The 16,757-nt window shown below is 47.7% G+C and overlaps 1 protein-coding gene across 17 annotated transcripts in view; it reads left to right on the top strand.

The window, feature by feature from the left end:
• The window catches only part of kdm6ba (lysine (K)-specific demethylase 6B, a), a 153,804-nt gene that overhangs the window by 125,365 nt on the left and 11,682 nt on the right, over positions 1 to 16,757 (top strand). For 8 of the 17 annotated variants that reach the window (XM_090214587.1, XM_036957915.2, XM_090214585.1 and 5 more), the window contains 7 exons: positions 13,246 to 13,330; positions 14,671 to 14,782; positions 14,924 to 15,038; positions 15,276 to 15,371; positions 15,531 to 15,783; positions 15,922 to 16,152; positions 16,391 to 16,582. In XM_090214587.1, the coding sequence (XP_090070713.1) occupies positions 14,929 to 15,038; positions 15,276 to 15,371; positions 15,531 to 15,783; positions 15,922 to 16,152; positions 16,391 to 16,582 (882 nt within the window). In that variant the 5' untranslated portion in view covers positions 13,246 to 13,330; positions 14,671 to 14,782; positions 14,924 to 14,928. Of the gene's footprint in view, positions 1 to 5,287; positions 5,957 to 12,898; positions 13,011 to 13,245; positions 13,331 to 14,002; positions 14,783 to 14,923; positions 15,039 to 15,275; positions 15,372 to 15,530; positions 15,784 to 15,921; positions 16,153 to 16,390; positions 16,583 to 16,757 lie in introns of those variants that run through there. The other 9 variants (XM_090214593.1, XM_090214591.1, XM_090214592.1 and 6 more) reach the window with 5 other exon arrangements.

Genomic DNA, 16,757 nt, shown 5'->3' with positions numbered 1-16,757 from the left:
CCCCCACGACACACACTCACACAGCCTCCCAGGTATGGAGTACATTAATGACTGAAAGCTGTGTAGTTTGCAACTCACTCAAACAGACGTGCATAGGATAGTAGATCATGAACAGTGAATACACTCAGCAATATATCTCTAATGCATTGCTCTGAACACACACTCAATCCATGTCACGGCTGGCTGAAGGACTGGACCAAGGTGCAGCATGGTAAGCGTATATTTTCTCTTTATTAAAAATGACGCAGACAAAACAAAGAACAAAACCAAACCGTGAAGCTACAGTGCCTTGCGAAAGTATTCGGCCCCCTTGAACTTTGAGACCTTTTGCCACATTTCAGGCTTCAAACATAAAGATATAAAACTGTATTTTTTTGTGAAGAATCAACAACAAGTGGGACACAATCATGAAGTGGAATGACATTTATTGGATATTTCAAACTTTTTTAACAAATCAAAAATTATTCATCCCCCTTAAGTTAATACTTTGTAGCGCCACCTTTTGCTGCGATTACAGCTGTAAGTCGCTTGGGGTATGTCTCTATCAGTTTTGCACATCGAGAGACTGAAATGTTTTCCCATTCCTCCTTGCAAAACAGCTCTAGCTCAGTGAGGTTGGATGGAGAGCATTTGTGAACAGCAGTTTTCAGTTCTTTCCACAGATTCTCGATTGGATTCAGGTCTGGACTTTGACTTGGCCATTCTAACACCTGGAAATGTTTATTTTTGAACCATTCCATTGTAGATTTTGCTTTATGTTTTGGATCATTGTCTTGTTGGAAGACAAATCTCCGTCCCAGTCTCAGGTCTTTTGCAGACTCCATCAGGTTTTCTTCCAGAATGGTCCTGTATTTGGCTCCATCCGTCTTCCCATCAATTTTAACCATCTTCCCTGTCCCTGCTGAAGAAAAGCAGGCCCAAACCATGATGCTGCCACCACCATGTTTGACAGTGGGGATGGTGTGTTCAGCTGTGTTGCTTTTACGCCAAACATAACGTTTTGCATTGTTGCCAAAAAGTTCAATTTTGGTTTCATCTGACCAGAGCACCTTCTTCCACATGTTTGGTGTGTCTCCCAGGTGGCTTGTGGCAAACTTTAAACAACACTTTTTATGGATATCTTTAAGAAATGGCTTTGTTCTTGCCACTCTTCCATAAAGGCCAGATTTGTGCAATATACGACTGATTGTTGTCCTATGGACAGAGTCTCCCACCTCAGCTGTAGATCTCTGCAGTTCATCCAGAGTGATCATGGGCCTCTTGGCTGCATCTCTGATCAGTCTTCTCCTTGTATGAGCTGAAAGTTTAGAGGGACGGCCAGGTCTTGGTAGATTTGCAGTGGTCTGATACTCCTTCCATTTCAATATTATCGCTTGCACAGTGCTCCTTGGGATGTTTAAAGCTTGGGAAATCTTTTTGTATCCAAATCCGGCTTTAAACTTCTTCACAACAGTATCTCGGACCTGCCTGGTGTGTTCCTTGTTCTTCATGATGCTCTCTGCGCTTTTAACGGACCTCTGAGACTATCACAGTGCAGGTGCATTTATACGGAGACTTGATTACACACAGGTGGATTGTATTTATCATCATTAGTCATTTAGGTCAACATTGGATCATTCAGAGATCCTCACTGAACTTCTGGAGAGAGTTTGCTGCACTGAAAGTAAAGGGGCTGAATAATTTTGCACGCCCAATTTTTCAGTTTTTGATTTGTTAAAAAAGTTTGAAATATCCAATAAATGTCGTTCCACTTCATGATTGTGTCCCACTTGTTGTTGATTCTTCACAAAAAAATACAGTTTTATATCTTTATGTTTGAAGCCTGAAATGTGGTTAAAGGTCGCAAAGTTCAAGGGGGCCGAATACGTTCGCAAGGCACTGTATGTGCCCTGAACAAAGTCAAAGTTAACTTCCCACAAAACAGGTGGGGAAAAGGGTACCTAAGTATGGTTCTCAATCAGAGACAACGATAGACAGCTGTCCCTGATTGAGAACCATACCAGGCCAAGACATAGAAATACAAAACATAGAAAAACGGACATAGAATGCCCACCCTAGTCACACCCTGACCTAACCAAAATAGAGAATAAAAATAAAAAGCTTCTCTATGGCCAGGGCGTGACAGTACCCCCCCCCCCCCCCCCCCAAAGGTGTGGACTCCGGCCGCAAAACCTGACTCTAAAGGGGAGGGTCCGGGTGGGCCTTCTTACGGCTCGGGTGCGGGACGTGGACCCTGCTCCACCTCAGTCTTGGCCCACTTAGGTGGAATCTCTGGAGCGGGGACCCTCGCAGCGGGCCCCGGACTGAAGACCCTCGTAGAGGGCGCCACTGGACTGAGGGGCGCCTCTGGACTGAGGGGCAGCTCCGGACAGGAGGGAGGCTCTGGCAACTCCGGACAGGAGGACGGCTCTGGCAGCTCCGGACAGGAGGGAGACTCTGGAGGGAGGAGACGGAGAGACAGCCTGGTGCGTGGGGCTGCCACCGGAGGCCTGGTGCATAGGCGAGGCACCGGATACACAGGGCCGTGGAGGCGCACTGGCGGTCTCAAGCGCAGAGCTGGCCCCACCCGTTCTGGCTGGATGCCAGCTTCCCCCCGGCAAATGCGGGACGCTGGCACAGAGCATACCAGCCTGTGAATACGCCGCCTCGGTACCGTGCCCATCACCTCATAGCACAGGGCCTGACCAGTCCCATGCTCGCCACGGTAAGGTCTGCTTCCTGACTCTGCCACACTCCCCTTGTGCCACCCCCCCCCCCCCCCAAAAATGTGGGGGCTGCCTCTCGGGCTTCCTTGCCAGCCGTGTTCCCACATACCGCTGGTTCCTTTCTCCGGCTGCCTCTGCTCTCCTAGCTGCCTCCACCTGTTCCCATGGAAGGCAATCCCTTCCCGCCAGGATCTCCTCCCATGTGTAGACTCCCTTGCCGTCCAGAACGTCCTCCCATGTCCAGGAGTCCAACATACCATGCTGCTTGGTGGGTGGTTCTTGAATGAACATCCATTCTCACATCATAATAGCCTGTGAATAGCATACAGTGCATTCGGGAAGTATTCAGACCCCTAGACTTTTTCCACATTTTGTTACGTTACAGCCTTATTCTAAACTGGATTAAATGTTTCCCCCCCTCATCAATCTACACACAATACCCCATGATGACAAAGCAAAAACAGGCTTTTAGACATTTTTGCAAATGTATTAAAAATTTTAAAAAACATACCTTATTTACATAAGTATTTATACCCTTGTTTGCTATGAGACTCGAAATTGAGCTCAGGTGCATCCTGTTTCCATTGATCATCCTTGAGATGTTTCTACAACTTGATTGGAGTCCACCTGTGGTAAATTCAATTCATTGGACATGATTTGGAAAGGTACACCGCTGTCTATATAAGGTCCCACAGTTGACAGTGCGTGTCAGAGCAAAAACCAAGCCATGAGGTTGAAGGAATTGTCCGAAGAGCTCCGAGACAGGATTGTGTCAAGGCACAGATCTAAGGAAGGGTACCAAAACATTTCTGCAGCATTGAAGGTCCCCAAGACCACAGTGGCCTCCATCATTCTTAAATGGAAGAAGTTTGGAACCACCAAGACTCTTCCTAGAGCTGGCCGCCCGGCCAAACGGAGCTCTGACAGAGTTGCTGTGGAGATGGGAGAACCTTCCAGAAGGACAACCATCTCTGCAGCACTTCACCAATCAGGCCATTATGGTAGAGTGGCCAGACGGAAGTCACTGCTCAGTAAAAGGCACACGGCAGCCCGCTTGTAGTTTGCCAGAAGGCACCTAAAGGACTCTCAGGCCATGAGAAACAAGATTCTCTAGTCTGATGAAACCAAGATTGAACTCTTTGGCCTGAATGGCAAGCATCATGTCTGGAGAAAACCTGGCACCATCCCTACAGTGAAGCATGGTGGTGGCAGCATCATGCTGTGGGGATGTTTTTCAGTGGCAGGGACTGGGAGACTAGTCAGGATCGAGGCAAAGATGAACGGAGCAAAGTACAGAGAGATCCTTAACGAAAAGCTGCACCAGAGCGCTCAGTACCTCAGACAGGGGCTAAGGTTCACCTTCCAACAGGACAACGACCCACAGCCAAGACAATGCAGGAGTGGCTTCGGGACAAGTCTCTGAATGTCCTTGAGTGGCCCAGCCAGAGCCCGAACTTGAACCCGATCTAACATCTCTGGAGAGACCTGAAAATAGCTGTGCCGTGATGCTCCCCATCCAACCTGACCGAACTTGAGAGGACCTGCAGAGAAGAATGGGGGAAACTCCGCAAATACAAGTGTGCCAAACTTGTAGTGTCATACTCAAGAATACTCAAGGCTGTAATCGCTGGCAAAGGTGCTTTAACAGTACTGAGTAAAGGGTCTGAATACTTATGTAAATGGAATATTTCAATTTTTTATATTTGATACATTTGCAAAAATGTATAAAAACCTGTTTTTCATTGTCATTGTGTGTTGGAAAAAACTATTCAATTAATTTTAGAATAAGGCTGTAATGTATCAAAATGTGGAAAAAGTCAAGGGGTCTGAACACTTTCCAAATGCACTGCTTGTCTAAGCCTTTCTCTACCTTGTGTGTGTGTGTGTGTGTGTGTGTGTTTGGGGACGAGGAAAGTTCAGCATCAAACTCTCATCTTGTGTGGTTGTGTGTGTCTTTGCTTTTGTTGACATACTCCTATCCTGCTGAGGTGGTGGATCTAAATATAAGTGTGTGTCACATGCTGCCTGTAATAACTGAACATGTGTTTGGCATTACTATAGTACCCATGTTGGTGACTCCTGGGGGTTTGGAGCGACCAGCCATTTCCGTCCCAGAAACCTGTTACAGAATTATTGTTAAGAAACTCCATGAGAGTCTATATGGATGTTATGGCAGAGAAAATACATTGACTTATCATTAGGAATCAATATCAGTAATCATCAATATTATGGATGTTATAAATACTTTATATCTGGTTATAAATGCTTTAGTCAGTTCAAAACATGTTTTTATTCTTCTGTATTTTGTATTATATTATAGATTATAGATCATATTACTGCTATTAGACCAACACGGGAGGTTAAGACTGTCATACTATAGTGGCTTTCCCTCCCTTAGTCCCTTAGTCAGAATAAGTACACAATGGAATATAATAGCTATGGCGTCAGGATAGTACTTTGTCCAAAAATAGGCTTTCAGTCGGAAACGCTGTCTGGGTGATCAACCGGTAGGTCAGTCACGAGGCGAGCCCACTTTTTTTTTTTTAAAGCACGGAGGCAAAGGCTGAGGAACATTCTCCGGTAGTCGGGGGCGGGGCTAGAGTCGGTCGTTATTCGGTGTCACTTTGCTTTGTCAGGGAATTCCGGGGACGTGCGGTGACGTCAGCGAGTGGACGAACGGAGCAGGAGGGGCGTGTGTGTGTGTGTGTGTGGGAAGAAGCAGCCAGTGAGTTGGTGTGTGCCTCTGTACTGACAGCATCATAGTTTGCGCACCGAGCTAAGAGGCTTGTCCCTTTAAAACACAGCTCGGCTCAGTCAGCGCAACCCGATCCCACTGGCTTATGTCGGGAGAGAGCAAGAACGAGACACGGACTGTACAAAGAGCAAAGGCAGGGAGAAAAACAGAATAATAAAAAGATGATCTCGCACGTCGACTGACACTAGAATCATTTCAAATCCAGACAGAGACATTAGTCGGGCGTCAAAGTGATACAAGTTTATGAGAGCTTTGAAAGGAAGCAAGTGAGACGAAGTGAACGCTGTAACGTTCTGCCGACTGGGTCAGTTGTGTGAGTAGCTGGCATCTATCTGCACAGAGAGAAACTCGCGGATACATACAGATCCAACTATCTACTGCCTGGATTGAGGAAACTCGGCCAAATTCACTACACCGACAGCCTGCGAAGAAACCATCCTTGGTTGTTTTGGGAATATTCTCAGCGACATCCTCGAGGGCTACTCCTTGACCGACTGTACGTGAATACCTTAACAACTACTTTCTTATGTGAAACACTTTTCGAGCTGGTTACTTTTTGGTACCGTACTATTGGAATGTACCATTTTGAATGTGTATCGCGTTGCGCTGTGTCCACACTAGAGACATAGACATTTCGCCGTTGGCAGTTCTTTGGTTATTGGACGAGTTTGTAGTTATTCTTCGACCAGGGTAAATCGTCAGAATTTAGTCTTCTGTAAATGTCTACGTTGGATTTGAATTGTTTTCTCCTCTGTTTGCTCGTGTTGATAACGCGAACGGATTGTCAATAGTGACATTTGTTGACAGAGTGGAGGAGCCGATATTCAAGGAATGGTTAGGCTACAGCGTAGCAACAGTTAAATGAGTTCTCGGTGAAACCGGAAGACTTGCTTGCTCATGCTGCCTTGTTCATTCTTGAGCGGCTGTCTCGACGATTAGATCTGGAATACGTCGCCTATTGTAATTCCCATAATAGCTCATGTGCCATGTCATACAGTCTACATAATGGGTTGAATGTGACAATTAGAACAAGTCTATTCCCCTTTTCTAATTTGTATTCATATATTGATCGTTTATGGTTGTGCGTCTTGGTGAATTTATTTTGACAGTAGAAAGATTGGTTTTGGGGAGCGGTTCAGAAACATAGCAGCATCCCGCGTGTGTTTGTGGGACAGATAGAGAGCGGTTGCTGTAGATGCAGGGAGAACATGCTTCTGTAAAGGATCTCCCCTCCTCCATGCCTTTGTCTGTGGGAGTACTAAGCTAAGGGCTGACTTGGGGAGTGTTGAGTGGGGATGGGCAGGACAGAGGGAGCTAGGTAGGTTGACTGGCTGCTTTATAAAGTGAATGGGTTGCCCCTACTCAGACCTTCATCGCACACACAGCGGAATTTGCATCGTCCAAGGGGGAGGGGTACTGTTTCTGGTCTGGTTTTAGAGTTTGTCTCAAAACACCTCTGCCTGGAAGAGCCGTCAGAGATGAGAAATGGCCCAGGACAAGCAATTAAAACACGCGTGAGAAAATGTGGCGAGTGTTGTGCTTTTCCTCAGTTAGCCTATAATTGTTTGACGGGAGTGTAGCCTAAAATATAAAAGCGTTTATGCGAGAGCTCAACTCGGTCCTATGCATTTTATGGGCCTTAATAAACCGAGCCTTCTAAGGACCGAAGTGTGCTGGCATGGGGTCGGTGAAACTTTTTGAACGTCCACTTCCGATTAATGGAAACGTAACGAGTGTTGTGTTTGGGATTCTTTGAAGTATCAAGCTGTAAAGTTAGGACAGGCAGAAAGCCGCTTACAAAAGCTCTTCTTATCACTCCTATCTTACAGCTCTCTGGCTTCTTGGCAGAAGAGTAGCCGAGTAACTGCTTCTTGCTCTGGCTTGAATCACCCGCCCACCTTATTCGCATCCCGTGATCTGAATGCGAGTGAATGAACAATCACCGCCCATTCTACTACTCCTATGACGAACATGTACGGTTAAAGTTGTACACACACCATATATCTGTGATGCAGAACGTGTTTCATTTAAGTGATGAGGCTCATGTATTGCAGGCTGTATGACATATGGCCGTGATTGGGAGTCTCATAGGGCGTCGTTCGGGGTAGGCCGTCATTGTAAATACGATTTTTTTATTGACTGACTTGCCAAGTTAAATAAAGGTAAAATGAATCATACGGATGAAAGTGGAGAAAAACTGGGTAACAGGATGTTTGTCTGTCTCAGTATAGGTGATGGAAGTTTTTTTTGGCAGATGGTGTTTTGAGATGGTTGGTGCTGTGTGTAGCATGAGATTGGTTGTAGAAACAGGTGTGTGCGTGTCAAAGGTGTCAGTGAATGTAGGACGTGTTTGTGTGGCTGCCTAACATACTTTTACATCCCGTGAGAGAACATCGTCATATTGGGTGTGTGTGCGCGTGTGGTAACCTGGGTCAAAGGTGAGGGGAACTAACTCGATGATGAAACCACTATTTGTCAGAGACCACACCAAGTCTTGTTTTTTTTTTATTACCAGAAACGAAGTGTGTCATGTCTTCACCAAGGAAGTACAGCAGAACATTAGTCCTGCTGCAAACAATAACACGAGCCCCTCTCCTTTTCTGAACGTCTAGCAGGATATTTGATAACAATCCAACGTTTTAACAGGTAGCTCTTAAAGGATGAAGATGAAAACGTGTACATGTTGTCTCCACCTACCCAGGCCTTTCCAATATGCAGGAGGGGATATAGATGGTCTAAGCCCTTTTTTTTGCCACCCCTTAGCAAACACAGCTGATTTAATCAAATTGCGTTCAAAACTGAAGCTCCCGATTAGCTGATTTATTGGGGGCAGGTGTGTTAGATGGGTCAAAACTGTGACGACAGTCAGGCCCTCGGGACTGTGTTTTGTGTTTGTCTGAAAGTTCTAGAGACTTGTGTGTCCCTGTTTGACTTTTTATTTTGGTCTGTTCTTGTCACCCCCATGACTACTTTTACTCCCAACTACTCTGGCAAAGAGAGAGCGAAGCGAGAGGCCAGTAATGAGTGTTAGGGGCAGGTACATTGTCAGAGCGCGTATTAGAAAAGTGTGCGAGAGTGGATGAATGAGAAAAGTAGTGAGAGCTGGAGAAAGAGGCGAGGCCAGTCCGTGAACGGTCCAGTGTTCTTTGGGCTAAATGAACAACCAGTCCAATCCGCCATAACAAACACAGATGTCTGTGTGCATCATTCTCACTGTGCTTTCTGTCTGTTCAGATAACTAGAACTGGTGTAATTACCAGCTGTTCCTACAAACATCGGACTGGACGGTAGCTGTACCTCATCTGGCATTAACTCTGCTGGGGAAAGTTCAGTCCGAGGTCTGACGATCATTAACGTTCTCTGCTCTGTTACGTGCACACACACACATATAGAGGTGGGCGTGTGTTGAAGGTCAGGTGGACCTTAATGTTGTTGTTCAGTGGAGACATGACCACAGACCTTCAGCTCTTGGAATGAAGACCAATCTGTACTAGGGAATGGGACACGGTGGAGAGGTCTCTCTTGAGAAAGTAGTTTCTCTCTCTCTCTCTCCACCTTACTAACCATCCACCATGCCGCCGAAACCACGGCAACCGTTGTCTCGGAAGCAATCTGCTCTGTTTGTTTGTGTGTTTCTGGGGGTACTAATCATGATGGTTCTGTCCCATTTTTGTTCCCCCACATACAGGGAAAACAAGGTGTTTTGCTGTTTCACTGAGATGTTGTGATCGTCTGTGTTCGGGGAAACCGAAGGCGGGTTGGAATTTTTTAAAGTGGCGGCACTGGGGAAAGTGAGAGTCTTTGATCAAGTGTCGTAACTGTCGCACATGAAAGCGTGTGATCATTCAGTTATCAGCGACCACAAATATCACAACCCATTTTTAGACGGTCACAAACACTGTTTTCAGTCTCAGACGTTCCCATACTGAGTCACTGCTTCACATGTGTACCTGAGACACACACACACACACACACGTGTCAGTGTTCAGATGAAGGCATGGACTCTGGCTCTTTCTGTCTCTCTCGAAGTCACGCTGTTTCTGGAAAATGAGAACCGGTCGAACGTCACTCCTCCTTTTCTTCTAAAGTCCTCAGAAATCTCTTCCACAGAACAAGTGACATTTGCCTCAGTGGCTGACGTGTCTGTTGAGGAAGGTTCCGTCAGTCAGCGACCCTTACTTTTTTTTTTACGTTTTTTTTTTTTTTGCTGACAGACGAGAGAGAAAAAAAATAGCCTTTGAGCCTTTAGTTACCATTTAAATGACCTGCCTCTGATATATTTCTGTTATCTGTGTTAGATGGTTTAGTCTTTGGTCAGACACGTGGACTTCGTCATGTCTGACATGGATTCAAAGGTTTTAGAAATGAACCCCTGTTATTTGTTTTCTATTGACAAGTTTCTCACTCACATATTTAGACAACACTTTCGTTTACACACACACACACACACACAGTATCTGTTGCACAGGAAACCACTACCCCTCCCTCTCCCCTCCCCAAGCCATCCACACCCACATACACTTCAGGGAGGCCTAGCTACTTCCTGAAACTCTGACGGCAGCTTCCTGTCTGATCTCATACCAGCTTCTTCTCTCTTCTCCTTTTTCTAAACGTCACACCCGTGCGCCAGTTCTGTTTGAACCGTCCTGAACCGTGAGAGATTCTCTCACTCGCTCACTCACTCACACTCACACACACACACACACACACACACTGACAGTTGTCCAAAGCACAGGTGCGATAGCAGTTAGACAAAGCAGCTCTTGCTGTTTCCATCTTCTCAAACAGCCCAAAGCAGCTCTTGCTGTTTCCATCTTCTCAAACAGCCCAAAGCAGCTCTTGCTGTTTCCATCTTCTCAAACAGCCCAAAGCAGCTCTTGCTGTTTCCATCTTCTCAAACAGCCCAAAGCAGCTCTTGCTGTTTCCATCTTCTCAAACAGCCCAAAGCAGCTCTTGCTGTTTCCATCTTCTCAAACAGCCCAAAGCAGCTCTTGCTGTTTCCATCTTCTCAAACAGCCCAAAGCGGCTGACGTACTTTCGACTGTGTGCGGTAGTGTAGAACAGTTCATCATGTCTGTCATTAGACGGTGTGGGAGGGGGTCCAGATGAGGGTGTTGGGCCAGGCTCTTCTCCAGAGTGTGATCCGTGACTCTCAGAAACAGCACTTGTTCTGTTCGACTCCAGCCAGGGGCACAATCCAAGTTCTCCAAAAGAACGGGATATGAACGTATTTTAACCTCTGAGGAAACGGCTTTCGGCTGAGTCCAACAGAGGGCATTAAGCTAGGCGGAGTCCTAAACCTAACAGGCCCAAATTGGCGCATAGAAACGCTACCTAATTTTCAGCTTGTCAACCCTGATTTTTTTTGGGGGGGTGGGCAGTCACAGTTAAAGGCTTGGTAAATGGGTGAGAGATTGCGTTTGCTGTGTTTCTGGGGTTGATGTGGAGCACTTGGTTTATTTATTAGAAGGCCAAACCCCTAGATCTAGACTGGGCTACAGTGCTGTACTATAGTTAGTATGGTAGAAGAGAGTTGGCTCTGTCCTGAACTGACCCTCTATCCCTGCTGGAGGATGTTCTGTGTGTGTTTGGCTGTATCTCCCTGTGTGTGTGTAGGCGGTTGTGTGTGTGTGTGTGGGAAAAGCTTAAATGCGATGGTGACGAGCTAGTTTGCATCGCACACACACACGCACTGTGGGAGCCTGGCAACAGCACGAACGCAGGCGGGCTGTCTTGTTCCTGGCGGTGTGTGTGTGTGTTTCCTCCAGAACTCAATCCTGGGCCAGTTATGTAATGGACTAGTGTCCCTCCCTCATCCCTCGCTCTCTCCCTCCGCCAGACACGCCGGAAGCTTCTCTCTCTCTCTCCCCCCTCGCATCGCTCTTATCAAGTTCCTCACTGATCTCCAGGCCTCTGTCAGGAACTAGTGTCTGAATGTTGTCGTCTGTCTCTCTCTCTCTCTGTGTCTCTGTTTCTACCATAGTCAGTTATCTATTTTTAACTGAGCTCTTCTGTCTGTTTGGCTCTGGATCAAACCACTATATGAGGCTGGCAGGGGAGTTCTGTGTTTGGGATGGCTCTTACTAGAGTCTGGGGCCTAGAGCCTTTTCTTTTGTCATTGATTTGGTCACTGGGCTTTTCCTTTAGCTTGGCGGAAGCTGACTTCTAGTACTTGTCTAGTGATCGCCGTGATATCACAGAAGTGATTATTTCATTTTCGAGATTTGGACTAGGGCTATGGTTTGCTACTTGGAATAGCGATGCCCCTAGCCTTGCCTCCCTCTACCAGAGCGGTAGCCACGTGTGTGTGTGTGTGAGTGATGAGGTAACCAGAACGACGGAGGCGTTGATTGGAACTTGTCTTTGACGTCTGTCGCCATGGGGGTTTCACTGTAACCCAGGTGACATAAGGGGGCTACCGAGGGAGAATTCATACATTATGACATTGTAATGTTGAGCAAGATTTTTAGTTGTAATGATATTTGTACTGTTGAGATTTAGAGGGGTGTGTGTATGTGGTAACTTCAACGTAGTTAGTTGGAATTGCCCCGGCTTGATTAGGAAAATCGGCAACACCACAACAGAATGTGTGTTTTGTTGCCCCTCCCCCTCTGCGACTCAGTATTTGGGGGATTCCTCTCTTAGGCCGGGGTTTTATGGCAATCTACCTACCTCGCATTCTATTTCACCGTAACACCAGTTCACTAACCACCGACCGATTCCGCCTGAGAAATACCCTGTGACATCACGACGTCGCTAGCGACGCCCCCGGTCACCTGACCGTAAGTGGCGTCATAGGGGAGGCGGGGTGTAGTTTGGGGTAAGCCCTGTACACTGGCGGCGTGGCCCTTACTCACTCTCCGGGGGTTCCCCGTGCTGCGGTCCCCCGGATGCAGAGTATCACAGTACACACACACAGCATTACTGATTAGTGACAGACAACCAAATGTAAGAATACTGTCTCTACACACAAGGCAAGTTCCGTTTCCAGATCTGATCAGTTGTCACATAAAAGGGAAGAAAGACGTGAACAAGCACGGGTCTCGGTGTATTTTAATACAATAGAGTGATGTTTGACTCTCCTCTCCCGTGTTCAGTTCCCTATGCTGCTTGTTTTTCACTTTCTCTTTCTCTTGTCAGTGGTTGTCACATCTCAGTCCACAGCACACACCCTGTATAAAAGTGTAATTGCAGCCTTCTTCATTCTGACCGCTCTCTTTCCCTTTTTTTCCACCTCTCTTGCTCTCCCTGTCTCTTCTCTCTCCTCTCTGTCTTGTTTCACATGTGCTAGTTGATGACAAGCACACCCTGTGTGTGTGTGTGTGTGTGTGTGTGTGGAAAGCCCTCACCCGGGTTTCCACACACACACAACGCATACAGGGTAAAGGAGAGGAAGAGCAGAGGGCTGATTTCTTTCTTTCCTCTCCTCCTCCAACAGTCTCCATGTTCCTAGTAAACGTGGGAGAGGGTGAGCGAGAGAGAGAGGGAGACGATGCTACAGTCACACTGAAACTGCTAGTCCCTGTCTGTCTCCCGGCTCTGACTGACAGGTGAAGGCAGTGTTAGAGAGGTCTGGCTACTGTCTGGTTTCTGTTCCTTGTCATCAGGAAGACCACAGATATTGTCTGATGGAGCTCTTGTGTAATTGTGACTGTGTTCGTTTCATGTGTGCAGATGTTGCTCGACAGACTGTTTTTTTTTTTTTTGTGTGTGTGTGTGTGGTCGCGATCCACTTTTATGCCGGTTTGATTATTACATTGTCTCGTTCTTCTGATTTTGGTCCAGGGCTGAAGAAATCCCAGAGATGATTGGCTGTAGAAGCTGAGACTCGACGAGGCAGAGGATCTTGAACTCGGTGCTATTTTGAAAGGTGAGTGTGTGTGAACATTTTGTATTTTTGTGGGAATATGTTAACCCCAGCCAGAGCTGTTTATGATCATCTGGTCATGGGCTCTCTTTACATGAGTGTGTGTCTGTCTGGTGCATCGTGATCACACACACACACACACGCTCACCGAGAGAGGGGGGGGGGGGGGGGCGCGTCAGCATGGCCAAGTGTTGTCTTTTATTTCCGTCTCTATGGAAGCTAAAAACGAAGCGCCTGAAATATCTTCTCCTTAGGCTTTTTATAGAGGGAGAGGAAGAGGGATAGACCCACTACACACGCTAGTAGGGCTAATTTCGGGAAGCAACACTGACTGGGGAGTGGGGAGCATTCTGCTGAGCAAGAGTGGCTCACAGTGAGTGTCTGTTTTGAGCAGGAGTCTCCTTTTTTTGTTCCACTGTAGGTAATGTCTTTATGTTTGGATCATGGCCTTTTTTTCTCTGTGTGTGTGTGTGTGTGTGTGTGTGTGTGTGTGTGTGTGTGTGTGTGTGTGACTATATGCCAGGCTCATTTCTGCCATGTGGGTGTGAGATCCAGGCAGGACAGCCTGTGCTCTCATCGTCAGCCTGTGCTCTCATCGTCCGCCTGTCTCGCTCTCCTTCCTTGAAGAGCGTTTTTTAAAATTTTCTTCTTAATCTATCCTCCAATCCTGTTCAGACGGTCTGTTGGGCCTTCTCCTTCTCCATCACGCCTGTTCTAATGGGATTAAAACCAGGTGGATTCAACACACACGGAACACTAAATACACACACACACACACACACACACACACACACAGAACCATTGGCTAGTCTGTAAGGATTACAGTAACCTCCGTGTGCTCTCCTAGGTCTGCTAACTCCCCCAGAGCCATCTGCTCTGCTAATAATCCTACAGTAGAGCTAACATCGCCCCCTAGGGGCAGGGACACAGTACAGCAGGACCAGAGTACACTAGCAAATACTGACAGAGATGGGCAGACACAGGGGTCAATACCTGCGGTACCTGGACTGGACTACACCAGACTGGTGTAAAAGTTGTTTAAATTGGCCGTTTTTTTTACTGCAGCAGAAACCGTTTCTACACTAGATTCTCTCCACCTACACCTCCATGCACACATTTTTAGTTCTAGAGGCGCGTGAGCTCTCCTCCCCATTCCTCAGCAAAATGTTCCATTGCTAGACTTCCTCCTTGCGCCGCTCTCTCTTCTGTCCCGTTTCGCCAGTCTCAACCCCATCGCCTGTCTAGTTCTACATCACACGCTGAATTATGTCATGGAAGACCTACCGGCATGTGTTGACTGCTCTGTCCATATTTCTGTCTAATCGTGTTCTCCCTCCCTCCAGTTCAACTGGCTGTATTGTATTGGTGCTGTTGACGTGTCGAGGGTCTTCCTCGGTGTTGGCGCGTGGCCTTCTCTGTGCTGCGGTGGAGGGCTTCACAGACGCAGCTAGTGTGGTGAGTCGAAAGTCTGAAATACTTAGCTTTTTGGGCAACCCACAAGTAAGTGCCACAGTTTTGTGTGCGGGTTTGTTACACGTACCCTGTGTGTTGAACGTGTGTGTGTGTTGCGTCCTGTCTCCGTCTGTCTCCCTCCAGGCTGGATGCATCACGCAGTAGAGCAGTTTGGCGGGCGTGGCACACGGGACTCCTTCCCTCTGGACGGACTCAGCCGGGGAACATGGGCTCCCGTGGGCGCCCACATACCTGCCAGGTATGTTAAGTCTCCACGGCAATGGACAGCCCCCCACACACACACACACCAACAGTCAATTAATTACACCTACACTGACTGCCTCAGCCTCGTAGTCCTTCCCTTGAGGTTTACGTCCACAAGTTCCGACTGTTAATTGTTCTTCTAGGTTAAAATGAATATTTGTATTTCTTCAAATTGGTCTGGTCTCAGAGAATTTGGCCCTGGTCTGACCTTTGCACTTGTTTTCTCTACCAGGTGTCCGCCAGGTGTCAATCAACACCAGCTCCTACCCCATCTACCGCCCAGTCACATGGGTGGACTGAACCATCCCAGTAAATTCTTCAATAATGGGTGAGTCCAGCATATATTCCATTGGGCAACGTACTGTATTCCATACTAGAATCAGATTGCTGCAGTCTCCTCCATTCTCTCTGGTCTTTATCACAGGCCTTCACGACTCCAGACTGTAGTCACCTGACTCTTTCCCTCCATGTCTCTGTTCCCCGCCAGGCCCATGCAGGTGCGTGGCAGTGAGAAGCAGGAGCTGGCCCAGGCCATGTTACCTGGCCTCCAGAGAGCGGACCAGCAACACCTCCCTCCTCCCCCTCACAGGGCGTGGGAACAGCCGGGTCAGCTGTACGAGTTGCCCCCCCCTCCTCATCCATCCGTACCCCTGCCCAGCGACCACGCGACCCGTCTGCATGGCGGGTATAGCCCCGGGCCTCCCGCCAGCCTGCCCCCCAGGCCCAATCAGCTACTGAAGGTGAGCGAAAGAGGCAATGATATCGTCATACAGGTAGTGTCGATAAACGAGTGGCCTATCAGTGAGCGAGGAGGAAGGTGGATGTCTTGTTCGGAGAGAAGATTAAACCCTTCCTCTCTCTCTTTGGCTCGCTGCCAGTATGTGGACCCTCAGGAGCAGCATCTTCTCAGGGGTCCGACATCGCTGGGTGAGGATATGTGGGCTCAGGTGCAGCAGAGGGGTTACCCAGGGAAGATGTTGGGAGGGCAGCTGAAGAGACCGGCCCCCCCTCTCGGGGAGTACTCGGTCATCCGGCACACCCCGCACCTCTCCTCTCGCCCCAATGAGGACTGCCCCAGTCCCAGCAAGAGGAAGAGGAGCTCTGAGCAGGTATGTGGATGATTTGAAAACTCTGCATTTAAAAACTTGACTCGTGCATTTAAATGTACTTTACCCCAAACGTTGACTCGTAAAGGATAAAGAAACAAAGTCTAAACTCTCTCACATGTAGAATCAGGTGATTGCATAGAATAGTTTGCCATTTTCTGATATCTAAACTTTGTAGTTGTTATTTGACCATGTTGTTTAGATGGGATATGGTGTAGTACCTAAACCCTGCTCTCTCCAGGTTCCACACCCAGGCATACAGAGGTTCTCTGGCCCAGGAGGGCACCCCCTGCCCCCACAGCAGCAGCCCCCGTCCCACTACCCCCCTCCTCCACCCAAACCTGCTTTCTGGAACCCCATGCACAAGGCGAGTGGCGCCCCCCGGGCCCAGCCTGAACGCAAGAACGGTTCCCCTGAGTTCCAGGTCCGAGCCGTAAGAACACTTAACACTTGCTGTTCTATCAAGAACGTGACTAGTTGGAATGTAGCTTTACAGATCTTTTTATTTAATTTTATGTTTGGAATGTCAGGTTATCTAGGCTCCCCTAGCTTTCCCACGTTCTGAGCCATAATGTTAATCGTCTCTCTCTCTTTCTCTCTGCTAACAG

This window comes from Oncorhynchus mykiss, chromosome 21 (assembly GCF_057628025.1).
Source record: "Oncorhynchus mykiss isolate SJ-2025 chromosome 21, ASM5762802v1, whole genome shotgun sequence".
NCBI classification, from domain to species: domain Eukaryota; kingdom Metazoa; phylum Chordata; class Actinopteri; order Salmoniformes; family Salmonidae; genus Oncorhynchus; species Oncorhynchus mykiss.
This window is presented reverse-complemented; position numbering and strand designations above follow the sequence as displayed.